Source organism: Manacus candei, unplaced genomic scaffold, assembly GCF_025592945.1.
Source record: "Manacus candei isolate 608988 ecotype Guabito, Panama unplaced genomic scaffold, ASM2559294v1 h1tg000069l, whole genome shotgun sequence".
Classification (NCBI taxonomy): Eukaryota; Metazoa; Chordata; class Aves; order Passeriformes; family Pipridae; genus Manacus; species Manacus candei.
In genome coordinates, this window is record NW_026138117.1 from 4,075,630 (window position 1) to 4,100,664 (window position 25,035).

General features: G+C 40.6%; 1 protein-coding gene across 3 annotated transcripts in view; it reads right to left on the reverse strand.

The window, feature by feature from the left end:
* Positions 1-25,035, reverse strand: part of AFF3 (ALF transcription elongation factor 3) — a 333,159-nt gene that overhangs the window by 160,935 nt on the left and 147,189 nt on the right. For all 3 annotated transcript variants that reach the window (XR_007907616.1, XM_051806789.1, XM_051806788.1), the window contains exon 4: positions 19,683-19,727. Coding sequence is in view for 2 of the 3 variants with exons in the window: in XM_051806789.1 (XP_051662749.1) it covers positions 19,683-19,727 (45 nt within the window). In the remaining variant the exon portion in view is untranslated. The remainder of the gene's footprint in view (positions 1-19,682; positions 19,728-25,035) is intronic.

Below are 25,035 nucleotides of genomic sequence, written 5' to 3' on the forward strand. Positions count from 1 at the left end.
TTACTTCTCTGATTTTGAATCTCAAGTGAATGGAAACACATGGCTCCCTGCATAAAAACAAATTGCGATGAAGGGGGAAACTAAAGATTAGCACTAATGAACATGCTTCAGCCCCAAATTCAGTTAATAAAAGATCTATTATATTTCTCCAAAACTTAACAGATGAAACCTCAATCAAGAGAGATCTAAGGAAGCAGAATAGGATCAATAACAGAGCTAATTTTGCAGAATTAAGGAGCAACATGAAGATTTTTAACGAGGAAGCAGACACCTTTGCAATAACTGCACTATGATATGTTGCCTAGCAACAAGATATAAAAATGATGTATAATGCCAGTAACTTCTTTCACATATGAAAACAGCACCCTACCAAGACAGCTTCATAATGTACTCTTACAAACTAAAAATCCATAGAGACCATTAAAGCCTCCATCTTCTGTAATACACTCTGTTAAACAATCATGTGTTTTTGTTAATGCAGTAAAACACTGAATTTATTTAATCATTACCCAATGATACATCATCAGCAGCAAGTAGGAACATTTCTATTTTAAGCCTGTAGAATCCATCCCAAGATATCACACTCTGACAGAGAACAAATGCAGTGAGCCAGACTCATGCAAGGTCCGGGAGAGGGAGATGCACTTATGGGGGGTGAATTAAAATCACCTGCTGCCTGATAAAAAAAATAGCATTATTGGAATGCATGGGAACGCACTTATTGCTTTTTTTTTTTCCTATGACTTGTAGCTTGACACAATATTGTTCACAGAGTACCTCCTGCTTCCAAGCTCTGGAATGGGAGAGGCGAGGAGGGTGGCAGGGTGTGCCGAAGAGCAGGTCATTACTCAATAATGGACGCTAAAAGTAGTACTGTGAAGATGATTCGACAGGAAAGGGGGAATGAGGGGACTGTCAGAGGGTGAGGTGCTAGGTGCTGGTGGGGCCATCTGCAGCTCGGGATGCAGGGAGAGCAGCTGGCACCGGCAGCTCCAGCCCCAAGCAGAAGCAGAGGCAGCACTCGCCAGCCCAATTACTAAAAATGGTCCACAGCCAAAACGCAAGCCCTGCAGCCAGAGGACCGTGCCAAGACATTGGGTCCTCATCTCTAGGAGGGCTTGTGGAGGGACAGAGGGAGAGGGGATGTACCCTGTGTCTTGGGGACATTCTCACTTTCCCTCTGAGGCATGACACTCAACAAAGCGGTAAGAAGAACAGCCTTAGCAAAACATGGCAAGCAAAATCAGATAAATAACTCAAAGTTTAGGTCTGGTAATGTGTTACAAGGCTTGTTGAGAAGTCATCTCAGACATGTCTGGGAGTAGCTGGCATCTGGCTTATGGGGCAGTTTTGCCCAGTTCAGCATTACACAGAGAGGAAAAGAGAGACTTTGTTTATCTGCTGTGAGCGGGCACTTGTCTCAGGTTATCACCTTGCGTTGTTCCTGAGTATTCATGGGGACAGGCTAGCTGTGAAACAGCCCTGCAACCCAGTAGCAGCATAGCTCCTGGGGAAAAAGGTCCACTGCTCCACTCCTCCCTTGACATCCCTTCCCAGTCCTTGTTGAGTCTCCCTGCCTCTCCTTTTTTGAAAGTTATGTGCTGAATATTTCCAAACCCTGGAATATTTCCAAACCTACAGATTAGCTGGGATACATGTTACATATGTCTGGAAATGAAGCAGATGAATACAGCACTTAATCCTTTGATGATCTAATGCCTTGAATTTTAATCTTTGCTCTGCCACTGACTTGCTTTTTTACCTTGAGCAAACTGCAACAGCTCTCTATACCTCAGCCCACCCATCTGTTCAAACATATCTGGCGATGTGATCCTCTCCAGCTGACCCACATTTTCTGGGAGGGCTGCGAGTCTGCATTAACATGTGATTAGACACTAGGACATTTTCAAATGAAAACAATAACCACGTTATTGCACAAAACCCCCATAAATCATTCTTTCATTGAACTTTTGAAAGTATTAGATATATGTAATGGATCATATATTCCACAAACTCATCAATGCCAACCAGAACCAAAATCCAAATCGTAGGGATTTCAGTGCTGGGAGTGTGGTGAACTATAGGATCCCAGGATTTGTTAGGTGCAAATAACAGAGACCAAACAATTGAGCCCAGGTTCTGGGTAAGCAGGGAGAGAGTAACACAGAGAGAGGAGAGCACAAGCAGGCACAATTCTGACCCGCTGCCAGGATAATTTCTGCTGCAAGCCTTTGAAGGTGAAGTGTTGAGAAAAATTATAAAGTCCCATTCTTCATCTAGTACTGGGGACCTGCAAAAGTCCAGTGTCAGGAGACAAACGTGATCAAAGAGAAGCTTGTGTGGTTTCCTTTAATCTAAGTGAAGGCCAACTTTTGAGCTGCAACAGAGAATTTCACTGTAAAAGGTCTTATTCTAGGCAGTTATGCAGATTAAAGGTAACTGGAAAGATGGAGACATTGGCAAGATATAGAAAAATATATAAATATGTAAATGCATAAAGGGAAGTCAAGTGTGACTCCCTTTCCTAATTGCCTAACATGATTCCCACTAGATGCATAAATTACAGCTCCTATTAACAGCACTATGAATAATAATCAGTTTACTTTCTGGCTTGTACCTAAATATACTTTCTATATGATTTCATCTTTTATTCAGCTGTTTAAAAGCAGAACGTCTAATTACAGTTCCTATTAATCTACGTTAATTTTTTTTTTTTTGCCACAGAGCATGTGTGATGACTGCTTTTCTAAAACAGGCAGAATTTTTTAGCATATGGAAAAATCATGTTATTATTAATACATTCCCACATGACTCTACATTTCAATTCCCTTAATTATTTAGTCATTGCTGATTATGTCTTTTCACAATTCATTATCCCATTTCCTGCAACGTGGGCATTTTATTCATTAAGTGTCAAAACGAAGGGTCTGACCTCCAGGAAGATAATCAGGAAATAAGTGGCAGACATAAAAGGTCTGGGTTTCCCTTAAGTGCTCACTTATTTCGGTAACTGTGCCATGTTTTTAGTAAGCGGTGATAGAATCGAAGTGTTGATGGTAATTGCTGAAGGGCGCAGGGCTGCCAGACTGCGGGAGCTCTGTTTTTCCCCACACGTGCCGCTCACGTCAGCCGACGGTTTCTGCTGCACAGTGACAAGAACGGGGCGGTCTGAGGCGATGTGGCGTCGCTCACTGTGTAACAGCACAGACCAACGCTGCCTTTCAAATATTTAGTGCCAGAGGGGCTGGTTGACACTCTGCTACTCGGATCAACCTCAAGAGTGGGGACTCTGCAAGCTATCACTGGCCTCAGGTGGCTCCTGCTTCTCAGGAGACTTTTAGGCCACACTGAGTTTTGGGGGTAAACACTGCCCACTCCCTCCTGTTGAAGCTGGACCTCTGGTGAAGCAGCAAAGCCCTAGGCAGCAGCCCAAGAGGCACAGTGAAGGGTCTCATTTCCAGCCTAAGTGTTAGACCACGGGGCTGGAGAGGGATAGCCTCAGTGTTTCAGGCCAGGCCTTATACTTTCGCTGGATTAAAAACAGGTCCATGCTGAACCCAGATGCAGAAGCACATGTTTCTGGACTTCTGCACAAGCCTAGCCTCAGCCACTGATGGGTATATCACTGTCTTAAAAACTGAATGCTGATGGAAAAGCACCTGCCTGTGTAAGCAGTGCTCCTCAGCTTCCTGGCTGCTGAGCCTACCCATTCAAAGCTGAAGAAGCTCAGCAGACAGGTGTGTCCCTTCTAGATTTTAAAAGCCAACAATGTAACATGTGAGGAACAGGAATGTGACATCAGCACTCATCTTTTCCCTCTGCCATAGATTTTCGTCAAATTCTGTCGCATCAGAAATAGCATCATAACACAGTCAAATAACAATTATTCAGTACATACACACAGTGACAATTACAATAAGAATGCAAAGATGATTAAATTAGCTGCTGATAATGCCTGGTAATTTTTCAAAGTTGTGACTAAATATTTGCAGTATTTATAATATATAATGCATACATATGGATATCCCCATATGTGTGCATGAATATATATAAATGGCATATACCATGTTTTATTGATGGGGTTTCCATGAGCAAAAATTAATTTGAAAAGCTTAATTTGAAAAGCTTTAATCAACATCACATTAATAGATAGCAGTTTCTTAAATAGCCTCATAGCTAGACAAATACTTTGCCTAATACCATTTCATTTTCTGCCAGCTGCATGTGATTTGCTCTTGATCTGGCACACACTTTGTTATACATTATTAACGAGCCAAACAGCGTGCTCCTGGAGTTAGCATCCTGCCCCTGCTTATTTTTTAACAAATTTCCTCTTTTATTTCGTCCCACAGTGATTAATAGTTTCAGCTACTGGCGGTACTGTTTATGATCTGAGTCAGTGACTTCAGATCATCTTAATCTCCAGTTAGGCAGGTTTTAATTTGCTTACAAGTTTTTATTTATAGCACAGTACGCTCTCCATTTCATACAACAACAAAACCAAAACCTGCAAATAGCACTCAATTTCTACTTTTAATGTTTCTGATCAACTTTTATGGGAGAGAAAAACCCAAGTAACCATGAAACAGAAACTACAAAGGCAGTTGATACTCATTTTTCAGACTTGTCTTGGTTTTTATCCAGTTGTCTAGAGAGAACCTGTTGCCTTCCAATGTCTCTCTGCAGCCAGATCATTTCTGGTCTGGATTATTCTATACCCTATTGTTGTTCTGCAACAGTGCTTTTAGATGACTTACTTATTAAAGCAGAGTCCTCTGGAGCTTATGAAGTCCTTACTTGCAGAATCCTTATTTGTGGCATGGCTGGCAGAGAAGCAGTTTTGATTCGTCTGTTAATATTACAAATATTTCCAGCTAACTTTAAGATCCATGCTGAAATGGGTGACCTCTTTTCTGTGTTGTTATAGCAGTTCAAAAGACTCTTCTATTAAGCCAAGTGCCAGACCATTATTGTTTTTTATTGTGCTGTAGTTTTGTCTAATATCAGAGGGAAATGATTTGAGGCAAGAGATAAAACAGCAAATGGATTTAGTTATCAAAAACTTTATGGGATCTTAGCTTGCTGCAGGAGTAGTCTCAATAGGTTTTTTGGGAGGATTTGTATTTTTTTCTAAGCAAAAATTGTATACCCATCACAATGCTATCCATCACATGGGCAGGACCAAGGACCATGGGCTGGAGATCTAAGTCTGCTTAAACAAACATTGAGCAAGTCAGAGACAAGGTGCACAGCCACGATGACGCAGAATTGAGGTTACAGGGTCAGGATCTGCTGAGCCACTTCCCCAGAGCACTCCCTTTCCATGGGGTCACTCTATGGAATTCTGCATTTCTAATGCCTACAGATTTTCTCTTTTGATTCCCTTTTGCACCGTAATGTAATAAACACCAGACTTTTTTACATGGGAGAAATAAAGGGCAATATCTAAACTTTTGCATAAGGGAGGGCAAAGCAGTGAAGGTCACATGACCAGTTTAAGAGATTTGTGGTTGATAACACAGGTAGGGAGACAACTCTTCACTGCTCTGGGGAGTGAGAAAACTGAGATCCTGGTCCTCTGGGATGCAGAAGAGATAGGTAAATGACAGGATCCACCTGCTTCCTCCAGCTGGTCACTTCTCCAATATTGTGCTTGCTTTTGTCTTACATATATTTTTAACTTAACAATTTTTCACCCTCATTCACCTGTTCCTATTCCTTAAGTCACACTGTGCATCACATTATGGCTCCTGAGCTTGTCTCCCTCATTGCTGTGATTTGGATTTCCATGGCTCACTTTGACAGATACTTTTTCATATTCCTGATCTGTTACCAAAGGCAGATGATCATTGTGGATTCTATGTTTATGTCCTCCAACTATCTTTTAAGCATTGCCAACCAAACAGTTGGTGGGTCACTTATAACCTCACGATACTATTACTTGTTTCCGGCTTTTTTCCTTGTTGAAAAGTTTCCTATTCATCATTTCCCAAACCTTTACCCCTCTTAGCTTTGGTAACAAAAAAATTAACTGTTGATTTTGGCAAAGAGACTGGGATCCCTCTGTAGTCAGTGAGGAGAGAGGTATCTTCAAAAAATAATTTGTCCCATCCTCTCTCCTGTGGCTAGACAGATTGAATTACTGATGTAAATTAGATACCTATCTTCAGATAGGTGAAATAAAGGTGAGATAAATTCCATCTCAACTCACCGAGTGACATTCACGCAGTAAAAAATACCTTATTTTTAATGCTCTCATTTACTCTAGACTTTGGTAAATATGTATAATTTTACATGTCATGCTTAGAACAATGAACATGTTAGCAATCTCGCTTTCACAAATCTATTAGTAAACTATCAGCTTGTGTAGAACCAGAGAGATGCATAATAAATGTTGTAAGAACAGCTTTAGGCACTGCATATTAATAGCTGTGGTAGGACTGACTTGCAGAGCCTTGGTTCTATGATCAGCAACAAGATAATTAGTAAAATTATCCTGCAAATTCATTATCTTGATTCCTTCCACTTGTGCATTTTATTCATTACATATCAAAATGAGGAGCCTTGCCTCCAGACAGATAATCAGAATATGTCAGACACAAAAGGTCTGAACTTTCTTTAAATACATTTTGGTAGGTGTGACCTTAAATAGTCTCCATAATAGCAAGGAATTTACAGTCATTATTCCAAACAGAAGAAACACTGTAATTTTTCAGAGAAGTGCAGTTGTGCATTTTATAGGCTTTCTCACATCTTAATGACAGATAAATGACATAAACATTGGATAGTTCATGAATGTAATGATTTCGTTCTGGTTTAGCCTGAATTCACCTGCAGAGCTGTACATTGCTCCCAATGCTCCTTATTCTCTCACTACCCAGATCCATGAACCAGCTGAGCTACACTGGGACTCCCTTCAACCCATGCACCCAGGGAATTTGGGGCTGAAACTAGGGTGCAGAAAAGCTGTGTGGGCTGATTTATGTAGGTCTGTTGTCTTCCTGTGCAGATAGGACACAACCAGATGTGAGATCAAAAGTACCTCTTGGCCACCACCAGTTTAGATGGAGTCAGATGGACCAACAGTGCATTCTTACACAAACTATCTCATTTTGCAGATCTATACAACATGTTTCACATTTTAGATCTGCCTAGAGGTTCTTGCATTCCTCCTGCTCAGAACTAATGCAAAGCATTTAGCTGTCAGTGCTGTGTCTGTTTTGCAAGGGGTGCTCAAATTGAGCGTCTCTGACACTGAACTTGGGGCTGGGTGCCTGCTCCTTCAAGGCCCTCACAGGAGTCAGCAAACGAAGTAGGCAGCAGTACAAAGGTGATTCACAGTAGGAGGCTGACTTGTTGCACATCAGAAAAATAGTGCAGGGTTTGGCTGGACTGAGACCGGATTCAGAAACGGCAACAGAGCAGTGGAGAAATGAGTGGACGTGAGCTGGAGAAGAATGGCTGGGATGGTTGGTGTATGATCAGCTACATTTTCCCTCTTACTTCTGCTGGCTTCAGCACTTGATTCGCCTTATCTTTGTCTCACAGAACGCTCCATTTCCATATACTTTAACACACTTTAAGTTACAGGATTCTTAAAGTGCTTTTATTTTGGGATATGAGCTTTGTAAAAATGCAGTTGCCAAACCAACAATGCTTCAAAATCCTTGTTTTGTATTTTAAAGGCACCTAAGTTTTCACTTGTAATACTTGATTTATCATTGCTTCAGGAAAACTCACGTGTAGAGTGAGACGTGGCCTTAAAAATTTAGTAAGAGTGGTATCTTTCGTGAAAAAAAATTTAGGAAACATTGCAATGGATCATACAATTATGGTAACACCATAACTAGGTATATCTTGCTGGCCACAAATCCTGCATGATTCTCAGGGTGTAGTCTGCCTACCAATACAATGGCTCTTAGCCAAAATACAGACATTTGAACAGACAGAACAAGATGTAATCATGGATCAGCCCATTTCTGCATGTGTTGAGCTTGCTGGTACTCACAGTATTTAGCTGGCATGACTTTTGAATTATCTTTTACCAAGTAAAGTGTGTGAGAAAGGACACAGAAACCAAAGACCCTAGGTCTGTGTGCTGAAAAATCCCTCCACCTGTCCATCCAAGCTGTGTGGTTTCTGCTGGCAAAGAAGGACAGAGTCTGGGGTAAAAAAACAGACTCCTGTTGGTTTGGTTTGTTTTAAATCAGAACTCACTGAAATAACAAAATACCAAACCAAATCAAACCAAACACAAGAAAGAAAAAATTCATGAAAGCATAGATGACAAGATACGGAAAGGTACATACACCACAGAAAAAATAACTGATAAGGAACATCTTTAACAGAAGGGAATGTTTGATGATTTGGGGAATCTGCCTATGTATAATTTATGAATTCCTTATGGCTGTTTTTTACTGTGTAATGCTTTACACTCCATGCGCTAAGAAGGCAAGGAAAAAAAGTTGATGTCTGCCCATGAAAAGGTTGATAGCTAAAGATTATCAGCACCTGAATAGATCTTACCCAAGGAAAACCAAAGGTTAAGGAGCCATGGTTTTTTCCCCGCCTCTCCAGAGGGGTCTAGGTTTTGGATAGTGGAAAATCCCACACAAGAGAAAAAAGACAGCAGATACTAATCCTGGGTCTTAAAAAAAATCACAGAGCCTAAGTGATTCCTGTGAGACTCCCAGGGCCCAGAGACAAAGGCAGCTTGTTTAGGAGAAGAGAGCCTGGGGGCAGCTCTCTGCGAAGGGAGACACCAGGGAGGATGAAAGACGCTGCTGCCAGGGAGGGGAGGGAGAGAGTAAGCCAGGCTGAGCCTGGAAGACAGGGTGGAAATGTCATCTTCAAATGCAAGGGAGCTGCAGAGTGACAGCAAAAACGATGGGGAAATTTAGATGAGGAAAAGCGTGCGGCTCTTTTATTGCTTTGTCTAGAGATACACGCTGCTTCTACAGCTAACAGAGAAAAGCCCAGCCACCTATTTTTCTAGAAAGACTGAAGAACCTGCAGTGGTCACAGAGCCTGGACAATGTGATGCATACAGGAAATCTGGGTCACCTGCTTAGACGAAGGAAAGCCTGCACTCCCCTCATCCCTGTGTGGGCCCACGGATAACAGGATGAAGACTGTCCATCTGCTTGGAAAAAGTCTGAAGTGCCTGAAATGAAAAACTGAGCTCATGCCCCTGTTCCCAGAAAAAAAATTTCTTCAAGCATCACCTTCTTATACTATGAGGTTATTGCAGCTTCAAGCTTCCCCATCTGATGAACACGAGAGAGAACCAGCTGCTGTGACAGCAACTATATTATTTAGCAGTCTGTTCTGCTGTTGATGCATATATACCTGGTACCTATTGACTATAATGAGAATTATTCTGACAAACCACAAGGAGAATAGGCCTTTTAGGATTCAGTTCATATTAAACGAAACGTCTAAGGAAAATTACCCTCCTTTTGTCCATGCTAAATTGTTCCAGCTTTTCATTAAGTTTTTAAGAGTTGGCATTTTTAGCAAAAAATAGTTTTCAGTGACAGAAAAGAGCCACCCAGACAAATGAAGAAAATGTTTACTCAATTCAATAGGCATAATTTTCTCTTTTGGTGCTCAATTCAACACCAGGATCTGAAGTCAACAAAGGTTGGATCAGGGTCTACAGTTTTTTTAATTGGGCTTTTCTCATTTACACTAGAGTATGTTGAAAATGCAGCGCTATAATGATCCATTACATATGCGTACATGCAATACCAGAAAAATTAATAATGTCTTGAATTTACTTGGTATTTATTCAGCATTCATGAGTAAATAACAAATAACTTGATAATATTAATGAAAAGAATCCCGTGGAAAACCCACGCAGCGGGAGAGAAACTTTTTTACTGCATGAAGCCCACCTTCTCTCCCACTAAGCTGTTGTCATTACTCTGAATAACTTATTCCCCCTCCGAGGGTAAAGTGACAGGCTTGCAATTCCTATATAAAATTGCATGGTTTTTAACTGAAGTTTGCGTGTAAGCCCTTATACATAGTGTGGCTTTAAGGACAGTCAATATTCTTGGAATTATATATATATATTTAATTAAATTAATTCTGTTGGCAAAAATTAGATTTTCAGAAATTGTCAGAAATGTGCTGGTTTATCACCATCTTCATCATAATCTGTACAGTGTACTGTTTGGATGGTTGACTCAGAATTCCATAATTTAAGGCAACATTAATAATTTGTGCATAAAATAACTCCATCTTTTCCAAGTACCTCACTTTTGCATCACACCTGATAGCATTTTACTTCCTAAACTACTAAATCCAAAATAACTCTAAGAATGACACAATGTACCATACACGGTAAATGGCATTTAGCACTAACCACGAAGGACAGATACTATGGCATTTTGGTTGGTGAAAACTTGATCAGTATTCAGCCAGTCTCTCTAAAGTATCCTATTAACAGCACTGCAGAAAAATGGCTGTGTACGTTCTTGAATTTCCTTCAAAAACAAATTTTACCTTTCACATTTTCAAAGAAAAAACTCAACCCAATATCTCCCAAGAGCAGTGAACTACAATAGCAAAAAGATGTCAGAATTAAAAATGTTAGAGATTTTCAATCACCTTTTTTTGCAGTGTGGCTTGTACTGTATTCTCCAAAGTCTTTGAGTTTTCTCACAGAGCCAGAGGAAGCCTAGTATGCTGTTTAGAAAATTAGACTGCATCTCTCCTAACAGTGATGGCCCACAACTGTGTGTACCATTAAATCACTGACACTAGCATGGTTTTGACTGGGGTCAGCTCTTCCAGAGAAAATCTCTGCATGCTCAAGGTCTCTCCCAACAGGCAGCATGGGTGAAGCTACCCTGCATCATGAGTGGCTGTAAGAGAGTTTAGCTCTTTGGGCATGAGCCATGCAACATCAATTGGCCTCAGGCTAAGAGAACAGTTATTAGTCCATTTTACTTATTAGTACAGACATTGCAGTGGATTATTCTTGAAAGCAGTTTAATTTCCTTTTATTAGACTCTTCTTTTCTCCCACAATTTCCTTAAAGTCTTTCTGCCAAGCAAAGCTAACTCATGTGTTGCTCCTACAGATGATTAAATAAGATTAACAAAAGAGTATTTGTCTCAGCCCCCAGATGAGGAAAGCTGCCTCTCTCAGACATAAACTGGGAGCTCATACATCCTGGGTCAGATGAAAATGTGACAGTGGTGGAAGAGTCCCCACTGATCATCTCCAGTTGTGGAAAGTCGGGCACCAGAGAGGAATTTCCTAGATATAAGAGAATGTCTATTGAAAATATTTGTGTAGGAGACAGGAAAAGGTGCATGGATGAAGTACATCTGTAATGTCGGCCACTGAAACACACATCTTCATCTAATGCAGGTTTTCAGAGACACGATTTACAGTGGGGATGGCAGCAGGTCTGTCCCTCCTCTACACCTATCCCTGGAAACATGGCAAAGAAAATGGGAACATTAACTTGGGTGGAAAATGCATCATGTAGCAGCATCTACTTCTATTCTCTGATCGGTTTGGTTCCTTAGTGCCTATTTAATGAAGGAGGAAAGCACTGTCACCATAGGGTATACTGGAGGATGCTGCTGTCATCTCAAGTTACGCTTCCTTTGTAACTTCAATTCTTTTTGAGTGAATTTTATCAAGGGGGCAGAATGTAGATTGTTCTCTGAAGGTGGCAACTGAAGGCATCAAATTTCAGGCTCACAGTAGTGCAGATACTTGCTATTGCCCAAATTTTATTCCTCTTTCATCAGGACTGGTATCACAGATCCTTTCTGGTATTATTATGGTATTAATTCTGTGGGCCTCAGAAGATCAGTAGCAGGGATATACAAAATGAGGATGTCTTTGGCCCTTTGCCATTAATAACAAGGAATCACTTCTCTGTATTGGAACAAGACGGTGATTGTGCCTTTTTTACAGCTTTGTAAAACACTCTAAATGGAGGGAAAAATTATTAAGTATTTTACTGTATTTTTTTTTTTGCATAACAGAGAGGCTGGGTAATTCATTCCGGATTCTCTCTTGCTTTGTCAAATAACAGAGTGTATACATTCACTACAAAACAGCAATTTTGAAAATTAATTCCACCCCATTAGCACTACAGTGTTTCATCGGGTCTTTTATACTGACCTGCCTTTCCCTAACACAAAGCCTTTGCACATCAGCTACTTGAGTTCTAAAAAGAATACGGGTCTCTTTCCTCTGTACCACCCTATTCAATTCAAAACACATCAGATTTTGCTGTATTTGAAAATGTCAGTGCCAGCATACTGGTAGCTAATGCCACAGAATGTGCCTCCATGTCCTGCATTAGAACTTGGAAGACTGAAAGACATTACTTTTGAGTGCCATTAGTTGTAAGTCTTAGTCCCATGTAAGATTTTCTAGCCTGATTTCCTATTTCCACTAAACTATTTATAGTTTTTGCCTTTTCAAGGTGGTATTTTTTCATTGATACCAAGATTTGTTATGTTCAACTTTTAAATATACAGCATATTTCAAATCTCAGACTCCTTTGAGACAATATTTTCAACAAAAACAGTGACAGCAGCAAAAATCCAACTATGACAATTTAGGGGGCAGCTGATGTACAACTGATTTATGGTTGGTTGACATCACCACTGTTAGTAGAGTATTTTAGTGCCATTTTACATGGTGTTCTGTACTTCAGACTCTATATGTTAAGGGCCAGGGAAGCTATGTTTACATGTCTGGGCTTAACATGTTGGCTCTGAAGGTTTATTGACAGTTGAAAATCACAATGTGGGAAATAAAAAAGATGTGCCATTAATGGTGCCCAAGCCAGGACCAGTTACTGTTCAGATGAGCTGATAGTAAGTAACAGATCATTAAAAGAGGGACTATGATGATTTGAGAAAGCCCCAAAAGGGTCAAAATCTGTGAAAAGTAAGCAACCTCCCCCCAGACTTTTGGATGGAGAAAGAGGTAACAGAGAGACCCTGGCTGCAGCAGACACACAGAGATAGTCCAAGGCACCACATACAGTTGGCATATCCTGAAAGCTGTCATGGTGGGAGGAGTCAAGGGGGTGGTGGTGTACAAAGGTATGGGTCCCCTCTAGTCACTGCAGCTTACATGGACAAAGACAAAATATCTTTAGCTCTGGTACTGCTGCTAATTTTGCTCTAGCAGCATAAGGTACTGCATGGAATGCTAATTCTCACTGAGAAGCTGGAGAAGCTCCAGACAGAGCTTGCTGAAGCTTTGTGGTGCTGCCATCCACACCACTAGCTGTACCCAGGCTGGCTGGAGGAAAGCTGACATAGGTATAGTGACTGCAATAGAAAAGATACTGTACAAATGAGCTGGATGTATGGTGTGGTAAGAAGGGCAATATTAATAGCTGAATACTGGAGGTATTAAATGGCTCAAACTATGTCTTAATGTTTCTGGGATTTAATGCTTTGGGTAAAATAATAAGATTTTTCAAACACTTTTGGGTATGTATGATTTTTCATTTATTTGAGTAAGAAAGACAAGAAGAATAATATTGAAGAAATGCAATTAACAGTATACATGAGCCAAAATAATGCTTTAATTGCTTGAAATTTAGGATACTAAAAGCAAAGCTGTGCTGTGAAAGTTCTGAAAGACTGCAATGAAAAAAAAAAGTTATATTTTATGCATCTGATACATTTTTAATACGATTCTGACACTTTGGAGTACTTCTGTATTCAATGAGACTAATCAAGTGTCAGCAAACTGGGGCTGCTTCTAAGTTTCCACACCTTCTGTCTCACCCCCCATCTCTATTTTGCCTGAAGTTGGTGTGTTCCTCCTGCAACTTTTCCAGGAGTTTCCCACCCAGTTCCATCACAACAGCCAATCTGAAATTCTCCATGAAGGTGCTGCCTCCTCCTCTCCTTTCCAGAGTAGCCCAGCAATTTCTTTCCAGCAGTGAGACTGCAATGAAATGCTTTGCTAGTGCAGAGGTAGTTATTGAACCAGCACTGAGCAGCAAAGTGGGTCTCATTCCATGTGTAGGGTTTTCCCTTTGCTTTGGAAAGCAAGAGTAGTGTTTAGAAATATACTGCTGATTACCGTATTTGTGTTCTGTAATTCTTCACATGTCCAACTCCACCAGGAGCTTAACTATAGCCAGTGGGATCTTACAGTCATTAATGTTTACAAGGCAGCAGTTCACAGTTGTTGAACTAACAACTTACCTCTAAGAAACTGATTTTTCTCTCCTCTAAGTATTGACACGTGCTCCACTGACTGTGATGCTTATTCACAGTGACAGTGTGTTTCGTAGGATTTCATGTTTTCATGGGACATGTCTTGTGCAGACAGTTTATAATTTACCTCTGCTCTTGTTTTAATTCAGTCAGCTGATGGAGTGCAGCTGATCTAACAGCACATACGGCTGTTCATCTTTGAAAAAAGGCCCTGAATATTTGATAGGTTGATCCTTAATGCCTTCTGCTAAAGAATTAGCAAGACTGGTAATGAGCCAAGGGATTCCAAGTGGGGAAGGGAAAAAATACAGAATGAGATTCTGGTTTTATTCATTTTTTTTTTTATGTTGCTCAAATAAGAAGTACAGTACTTTACATACTCTGATTAGACTCACAGGGTAGAGAGATTCAAGCAAATCATTCATCAGATCCATCACACCTAAAGTGTCATGTTTTCATTAAGTGGATGTCCTGTGGCCATGAGGAGTGACATTTGCAAGGTAATTTGCAAAAGGGTGTTCATCCTTGGACAGGAGGTTCATGGCACCACAGAGAGTTGTCCTTCACTGGGACAGATGTTCACAGTTAGAGTTCCTGTCCTTTCACTGCCTCCCCAACTGCTTTTTCCATCTTCCTTGAAAGAAACTTATCTGTTCTCCACCCCACACCCCATCCTGTCTGCCTACTGCTCCATGCCATTTCAAAGGAGGTGGCTTCTTCTGTGTTAACTGCTGAGCTTGGTTTCTCTCCAGTCCTTTCTCTGCATTCCTGTTGCTCCATCAGCTTCCTACTGCCTCCTCATCCTGCAGATGAACACTGTTTGCAGGCTAAACACTCAAAGTATGTTGGTCTCTCACCAGTTCAATGACACCTGTCATGTCAACACAAAAAATCCAGGGAACTCACAAAGAACATCTTCAATAATTAAAAGCCCAGCTCACCTGTGGGTTTCCTTTCAACAAAGCTACTGCAACTGTAGAAAATCACAGTTAAGACTGTAAGAATAGCCAGATCAATCTCTAACCACTTACCTTACAAATCAAGAGCTGCCTGCACTCGACACACTCCCTTACTCCTTAAATCCATAGCAAAATATACTCAGAATGCATCCAATATTGGTTGCAACAGTTAACTTAGTAGAGAGCCAGGACTCTTGTTGCTCCCGTTTTTTGAAGGTACTACAGCAAAACAAATGTTTACTCCAAACTCCACCAATTGTAACAAAATACATGGTTCCACACACTAATATATTCAAATAGAAATAAGTTAAAATTGCTATCATAGAATCACAGAATGGTTTGGGTTGGAAGCAACCTCAAAAGACCTTCTAGTTCCAACCCCCCCTGCCATGGGCAGGGACACCTTCCACTTGACTGGGTTGCTCAGAACTCCATCCAGCCTGGCCTCAAACACTTTCAGAAATGGGGCATCCACAGCTTCTCTGGGCAACCTGTTCCAGGCCTCATCGCCCTCAGAGTAAAGAATTTTTTTCTAATATCTAATCTAAACCTAATCTAAATCCATTTTCAGTTTGAATCCATTCCCCTTTGTCCTGTCACTACATGCTCTTGTAAAAAATCCCTCTCCATCTTTCTTATAAGCTCCCTTCAGGCACTGGAAGGCTGCAATTAGACCATCCCTAAGCTGTCTTTTTTCCAGACTGAACAACCCCAATTCTTTCAGCCCTTCCTCATAGGAGAGGTGCTCCATTCCTCTAATCATCTTGGTGGCACGCCTCTGGACCTTCTCCAACAGGCAGATGTCCTTTCTCTGCTGGGGACCCCAGAACTGAACTAATCTTGCTTAGCAAGTCTGTGTTTTAGCAAGGAAGTGAATAGGTTGGCTTTGACCATGTCTCAGGAACTCACACAGGAACTGCTCCACGCACAGTAGCATCAAGGATATTTGTGTAGTCTTAACTTTTATTTTCCACTTCAAAGTTTTCTATCATGTCTTCTTCAAACAATGCAAAAGCTTACAAGGAATTGCCTTTTCCATCTACTAGCAAATAATGAGGCTTCTATCTCATGTTTTGACATAACATCTGTAACTTGGTCTTAGTAGAGTTATTTACGCTGAAGGCTCTCTTGGAAGTTTCTCTATCCTCAATGTGTGTGCCTGCAGTTATACAGAGAAGTCACTGCACTTTGAAGAAGTTGATATAAATTAGTGCATGGGGTTAGATGAGGTTCAGGATTCCTGCAGTGATTATAAACTCAGCAGGAGACTTCACAACAGCTCCAATCTTGACAGTGTGACTGTGTGAACCTCCTTAAGGACTGGAAGCAGTTCTGCATCTCAGTTCTTGGGGGCTTTCTCTGGAAGTTGCAGTTTTGTGCAGAAGGATCTGTCAGTTTACAAAGTCTACAGAGCTTTGATACATTTGGTAAAACAACATCAAAAAAAGGCTAGACTTAAGTTGTGGCACCCTGCGTTGCACCAGACAGCAAAAAGACTATAAATTCTTGTTTCAGTTAGTGCAAAATAAGATTTGGTGATTTTAAACCCTGACTAAACTGATTTTGCAGCCCAGGTTCAGATGTTAGCTCCGGCCATGGTGATGTTCCGAAAACAGAGGGTGACAAGATCTGTGCACAAACCAGCACTTGCCTTTCCCCACCTGCTGGGCAGAAGGGAATGCAGAGAAGCAGACGGAGCAGATCTGGAGTACACTTTCTACTGCCCTTGGTCTTGACTGAGGAAACATGGACATGCCATGGAAGTATCTGTTCCTTGGAAAAGCCACATCCTGACTTGTCCAAGGAACACACTACCTAGAAAGAGAGGATGTTTTCTGCTTTGTGTTGTGCAAGAGGCAGCTAAAACAGGGTGCAATGTTCCTTAAAAAGATGAATTTTAAGCATCTTCTTCCTTTTGCTGATGCTCCATACAGTAGGACTGGTTCTTCCTATAATAAATACATTTCAGCACACCAGCTATCTTTTATTAGGGGAACACAGGTATTGAAGCTCCTGTGGCTTTTGCCTGTCTGCCTTTGGGCACCTGTATGTATTCTTCCTATATTCTGTCTGAAAAGAAGCTAAACTTTGCCTTTACTATGTAATAGCATCTCCAACAAAAAACATAGAAATGGCATTCCTTATAAACAGTCTGTTTCAGAAAAGCAGAAAATCTGTGTTACAACTTCATGGATCTGTTTGGGACAAAAAGAGGGCATGGGGAGGGCTGGAAAAATCTGGATGCCAGTAATTTACAAAGTGAATAGCAAAGACTTGTTATTACTGTTGCTGTTTTCACCAATTAGCAGTGACAACCACCACTGCTGATCTGGATGTGTGTTGTGAGACTACCTAGGCAGTGCTTTTGTACTACACAGCAGTTTCCTGACACAGAAAATCCACTTTTCAGTACAAAAGAGAGCAGATAGATACATCCGATCTGACAGAGTACTACAAGGGAAAGTACAAGTGGAGCAGAAATGTGCAGGCATGAGAAACAGTGGTACTGCCCTGACCTCACCACTGGTTTTCCACCATGCTTGGGAAAAAGGAGGCCCTTAAGAAAGGACTGGAAGATAGGTATGGAACTTATTGGGAAAGTCTTCAAGGCTCTTCCCAGATCTCAGGGGAAGCATGGGAGAAACTCACTGATGTAAAACTTAGCAACATTTTGACAGGGGCTCGTATCACTGGGTAAGCGAAAGTGGGATCTAACATGTTAGCATGGACTGGTAGACTTGAGTCCTCAAAACCAGAGACAAATAGCTGTACTTGATGTGATAGAGAAGGAGATGACATTGGTGAGATGTAAAGACAAATGTTTTTGGGCAAGATGTCAAGCTAGGAAAATGATCTGCGCAGCAGCACGAGTCGAGGTGGGTAACATTGCATTTGTCAAAAACAAGGGAAGGATGCTGCAGCAATCAAAGTGTGTAATGAGAATTTTGGACCTGAGACTTACACCCTTATGAATATAGAGATTCTGGTAGAAATGCTATATAGAGAGTAACAGCCTACAAGATTTATGTTTAATCTTAGACATAGAGACATGAAGGAATTTCAGAATAGTAAGCGATATCCAGGTTGCAGACCCGGAGGATGAGCAGATTGGAGAGGCTGCCCATCATCAAGCTTGATAAAAATATTTCTTGAGGAACATGCCAAAGGGAAAAAAAGAGAGAGTAGCAGCTGTGTTCACAGGTTTGGAGATACACCTTACCATCTCTAGTCATACAGTGCATTTTTCTTCTCAGCTGGGGTCTCTTACATATCCATCTTTCTCTGTGTGGAAGCAATTGTGTCTCTTCTACGTTTTTCCTAATTGCATGACACAAATTGCAGAACCTAAAGTCAGCTTCTCTGACTTTTAATTTTAAAAGCCTTGCATAAAAAAGGGGTGCCTGAGCCTCATCAAATCATGAATTCATGCTACTAATTTGTGACAAACAAGCAGGACTGTGGCTAAGGCTTGTGGAATATACGTTTCAGTCTTACAAAAGCCTATTTTGTAAATGTTAGCTAAGCAAAAACTCTGCCAGTGGAGCCATAAGCAATATATCATCATCAACTGTCAATAAACTCTTTGTCCAGCTTAAGAATTAAAAGCTGCATTTAAGATACTGAGGGAGAATGGAGAAATGCCTTTAGAAACAACGGGCGTAATCCACTACTAATCTCTAAACCAAATATTTATAGCCCTGTAGTTTATAAATTGTCAGAAATATTGGGTAGTTGATATCCAAGAGGTAGAAGCGCAGACAGTAATAGGGAGGTTTTATCATTCCATCTACCTTCCCTTGTGTTTCAATCACTATTAGATCAGATTTATAAGCATTATGAATTACTGAATTATCATTTTTGAAAAAGAACCGAAAACCCCATGAGTTAAAATATATGGAAAAGTTTCACTGTCTGGAAATTTGTCTGCCACAGAAAATAATCACTATCAAAGTTGATTCAAGCCAAGACATGTCTGCATGTATGTTAATTTACTCCATGAAAATAAACTAGAAATTACTAAGATAAAAGAAATAATAATGAAATATGGAAATAAGTATGGATTTTGCACACTGTCATTATATAATGGACATAATGAACATAATGACATTACATAATTAAATCCAGGTGGAAAATGACCTTCCTAGACCTCCCTTCAAAATTAAGATTTTTGACAGTCATGATTAATGGAAACATGCACTTTGCATGGTTTGTAAACCTGAAACATCATTGTACATTTCAGTTTATAATTTATCCCATTATCTGCTTCTCCATGTGTGAAGGTCAGTTGTACTGGCATAAAGTAGCAGTGAAATCTACAGGCTTTGAAATGTTGTTCTCACAGATTTTTCATGAGAAAATAATTTTGCCTACTTTTTTCTTAGAAAGATTACAATCTAAAAGAGCAATATTTTAACAGCAGTAACTGCAATATTCTTGTTATTCTCTTGGTTTTTCAGAGTAAACAAAATGGAACTAGAAAAATGTGGTTTTTAAGGATTCCTACCCGTAATATTTCTTCAATGCAGCTGTTATCTCCTGTTCCACTGTCCTGTAAACAAAATGAGAAAACAGTTTGTTTATATTTTTAAAAGAAATAACAAATAGGTCTGAGGACATGGTTGTCACATGAAATATATTTCACCCTCTACTGGAGTTTCAAAATGAGGGCAAGTCCTTCCAGCATCTGAGAAGTTGCACTGTTTAAAATTCTCAAATTATTCCCCATCAGCACAACAGGAAGATGCAATATTTGCAGTCTACATATGATTGCAACATATTTTATAAATTCATAGGATTTTGTTTACACCATTTTTGGGTGCGATTCCTGTTGTTTTGGCTCTATTGCATGAGTATTATATATATGAGCATTTATTTATATCAAATAAATAACATCTCTCCACATCCTTTGTGAAGGAAAGACTCTGCAGTGACACTGCCTATGTGAAATCTGACCATGTATGCACCTATGTTGTTGAGGGGACACCTGCAGAGATTACAGCACAGGCAGCAACACTGAGCTTGAGCACAGTTGTCCTGAGGAACTACCATTTCTCAAAATGCCAACCTTAAACCCACCTGTACATTGTGGGTCTGAGGGTGCAGACGAATTCAGCTCTCCCAAATTTGTCTCACTCCAGAGCCACTCTGGAGAAAGGAACTGAGAGATTTGGCAGAGCAGCTATCCTCCCACAGGAAACAGCCAACCAGCGCCTCACCTACATGCTCAGCTTAGTTGTTTGTTAGGACCCAAACTTTTGCCAGCAAGGACAAGGAAGTGTGAGATACCAGCCTCCAATAATTATGCCCTCCCCGCTCTCCTGCCTGCCCTCTGCCCAGTTTGCTTGCGCTACCCAACACAACTGGGAAGAGAGGGCATACCTTGGATGTGATACTTATGCTGAGGGGATGCCTGTCTCCTGCAGCTCTCCAGAAGACACATGTGGCTGCTGCATCCAGCAAGTTTTCTGGGGATTTACTTCACCACCTTAACTCCCTGACAATTCCCCAAAGAAAGGTTTTCTTCCTTTTGCAGAACAGAACTAACTCAGGAGGCAGGGGACTGGGGCTCGAGGTCTTCCCATGTGGGAGGAGGGGACAGAAAAAAAACCCAACCTGATTAATTACTGTCCCCAAAAAACGAGCAGAGAGGTGAGCTTGGTCTTCTCTCATTTTCAAAAAACATGTTCTTAATTTTCAGGTGTCCACCTGGAGATATATCAATGCAATCTGATTTTCCAAACTGCCGAACTCTTCTCATCTGGAAATCAGACTTCTCTATGACATGTGTATTTATGCACTCAAAAAAATCATCAGGGACTTTCAAAAATGAATACCTCTGTGCCTACTGACGCCAAATGATCCCACTAGTCAGTTTGTGCAAATCCTGCTCCTAGACACCTTCACCACCACTCCCCAGCCCAAGCTGAGCGACTGAGGAGGTCTGGATCAGCAGCCACTTGCAGCCCACCAGCTGTAACCAAGGGCAGGAGAACGGCAGCCATGCATATGCATGGAAACAGTTTCTGGTTTTAAATTTTTTGTGGCTTTTATTTCACACTGATTCATAGAAAGTCCTAAGTACTTTGTTGTCTTTTCACTCCTGCTAAATCTTTGCTGAATATGGCCCTTGACTGTTAAACAAATGAATCGCATTAACTCTTTTTTGTGCAACACAAGTCCATCAGCTTTACAGTTCACCACGAATTACATTGCTGATTTCAAAGGCAAAGGAACTAAGCATGCAAAAAGTCAAATGCAGAAGAGAAGCTGCAGCCTGAGCAGATAGCCCAGTTCAGACCTCAGTCCTGTCCCCGAGGAGCTGCATAGCACCGCGTGCAACCTTCCTGCTACTGGAGCAGGTGAACAGTGTTCATGTTGCCAGTGAACCTAACAAGATGGACAGAAACACAAAGATCTTTGGATATTTAATAATTTAAACATTCATACTAGATAATTGCTATTTCTCTCTTCTCTTTTTTCTCTTTCTGTCCCCAAATCCCCTTCTATTAATTTGTTATTCCACTAACAACAACGTTAAGTTCTCTATTCAAGTCCATTGCCATCTTACAGAAGGAAGGATTAGATGACTTACCATCTTATGCTGTACACAATGCATTGAACATACAATAAAATAATGACCTCTATTTCTGTGTGAGGATAAAACTACTGAAGGTAAATTTGGCAACACGCTATTTCAGACTAAGTTAAGAAACAAGCTTCTGTTACAAAATTAAGTAACTCTCCTAGAAGTGTAATTAAATAAGTCTTCGAATACTCATCAGCAAGAAATTTTGCTTTCTATCACCACAGAACTAAAACTTTAGCTAGTCTTCCTAGCCTATCATCTCTCTGGGCAGGAAGTAAAAAACTTTTCACATCTCTCCCTCAATATCATCACACAGCCTTTCAAAAGATGAACAATGAGCTGGAAACACAAAATCAAAGACAAGATACGCACGACTGAAAAAAACCCCTAAACTTCTACATTTTCCTCTTAGTTCTTCATCTTTTGAGTGCCAAATATAAATTTTTAAATTTATTTTTGCTTTGAACACTTGTTAGGATCCTAAATTTACTGTTGATATCAAACTTTCTAGAAAAAGGTCAAGGCAGTTAAGAGACCATGCTCTACACACATCAAGCAACTTCAATTTGACATGGCCTGGGGCCATTGTTGAGGTTTTTTTGTCATGATATCATATAGCACAATGCAGAATATTATTGTGGGACCTAAGGTATGTCTGAAAAGGGTCTGTAGATGTTGGCATGGAAAAAACTCCCCATTCTCACTTTAAAAGCTCTTCCCCACTACATCTCTACTCACATTACAGAGGAATACACACTGCCCGGGAATCTGGCAACCTGAATTAAACTTTGTGGTCATAGTTTAATTAAGAAAATTAAACAAAAGCTGGAAAATGTTTCTTGAAATCTGAATTAAAAGAAGAGATTGTAATAACTGCAGGGAACAAGCACCACAGAGCACTTGACGTGCTATTTGCTTCAGTGAGCTTGCCTGATCCGAAGTCTATTGCGTCAGTGCTGGCTGTGTGACGTGAGGCTTATGTTGGCAGTGCTGGCAGGCTGTGCAAGGCAGTCCCATCCACCCCCTCAACAGCCACAGCACACTTGTACAATAAATGTTTTAGTTACTTTAAAGAAATGTAAAATCAAAACAAGATAAAGATTTTGAGGCTGCTGTTGCCAACTAAGCTAAGCAGCTGCTCCCCTGTATTTATTCTGACACTGATGAACCTGTCTCATTTGTTTCCCTTTGTGTTTTGCAATCTGTCATAACAAACTTGCCTCACTGAACCTCCAGTGGACCATCAGCGAAATAGTGGCAAGTCTTGGGGAGCTGTCAGGGGAAGTGGGCTCCAGTCTCTTCCCCCTCTGATGATGCTGTGCCCATTACCTCTGTCCCTCAGTCAGTATGGCCTGAGACACCAAACATCTGCACACATAGGTGGCTGGCGTGCAGGCTAGATGTGAGGAGCTGCTGCTGAGGATGACAGCAGTGGTTGCTGAAGAAATAGCCAGGAGCATCGCACTGCTGATAACTGAGCAGCTAATTACCATGCAAAGCACAGAGAACTGTAAGAAACAAGGCTGACTAAAGGCTACATCAAATTCTTGGGAAACAGGATGTCATTTCAAAAAAAGCTACCTCTGTACAAATTTTATTTCAGAGTACTACTTTTTCTTCCCTTACCAAGAGCTTTCACATGGAGATATATAAAGAAACCTCTCTGAAAGGAATTGCCTATCTTGTGATACTTTTCCCTCCTTTCAAATCTTTGTGTTAGGGAAAGAAAGAAAAATCTTCTGCAAGTATCTATTTCCATTTTAGCCTAAGAGATTTTTATGATGCAAGCTTTTGGTGCTTTCATTATTTGGACTGTACTAGGTGTTTTTACAAAGTATCCAGAAGTTATTGGATTTTTGTCTCCAGTATCAATTAGGCATGATTATAATCTCCAGAAGCCTGAGGTACATACTCATCCTCTTCCACTCACAGTGGGAGCCAGGCTGGTTGTGTCGGTGCTTGAACATCATCGGCAACCATCGGCATGACAGCGGCCAGCACACGTGGCACCTTGGGGGCCACCTCTGCCCCAAGGGCAGCTCTTGGCCCTGCTGCACAGGCATGGCACAGCATTGCTCCTGCAGGGCTGCAGAATTTCCCCCAGAGCCTAAAGGGAAGTTTCATGCAGTGAACGCTGGCAGCCAATAACCTAAATCCATGGTGATACTAAATAGGGAAAAAAAGGGGGAAAAAAGCCCATACTGATGGACCTGGATCTGAAAGCATATTAGAAATGCTTCTTTGCCAGGCAAGACACACAAACACATGCACATATGTATATATAACACTTTCTATACAATGCATTTGGTTAGAAAGGAATTTCCAGTAGGAGGAAGATAAATAAACTCCTTATCTTTCTACTTATTCATATGTGCAGCTTCTGCCTGTTGGGTTGTGGAAAACCATTACGCTCACCAAAGTTTCCCTTTGATTATTTCTCTAAAGAGACCGTAACACCTTCAAGTTGTGGAATAAAATGTTAGAATTTAGGTTTCATGCGTGAGATCAGAGATGTGACTTGAGGAGATTCTGTAGAAATACAACCAGGCTGTATAAAGGAATTTTTTGGGAGGCGTCATTTGCAGATGTCCAGGAAGAGTTTTTAAGACATTCAGAGCTTAACTTGTTGATTTCCTTACATGTGCTACATCCTCCAAAATGTTCTTTATGAAGTGGTAGCGCTGAACTCGCACAGGTTCAGCACAAAGTCCTGAAAAGGCAGGGCTTTGAACCCCAGGAAAGGTTAAGGCTTAAATTGAAGCTGGTTAAAAGAACAGATCTCAACCGGGTTAAAATCTTACCTTTCTGTCCCTCACAAAATGCACACTTTTTGCAATGTGTTTTCATTCTGAATTGGGGGGTGGAGGGGCAGGCACCTCCATGTAAATTTTATTCCATTGGCTGTGTCCCTATTCAAAATGCCATTATGTCACATCATTCCCTTAAAAACAAAATTTTAAGAAGTATTCTTCAATTCAGTTGAGAAATCAAAGTTTGATCAGATCAAAATACTTCAATGGTAAATTTTAAGAAATACAAATATAATTTGAAGTCACAGAATAAGATATGGCCTAAATCAAGAAGATATTAAACCAAAATATAAAAATGTTTCTTTCCAAATTTGGTGATTTTTCACTTTAAGAAAAGATTTTCTTAAAAATAGAATGAAAATGGGTTTGGTTAAAATCAACATAGATGCAGACATTTTCAATTTTGATAACCTGGAACATCTCATAGGAAAACGATGGAACAGGAAAAACCTCTGACCAGA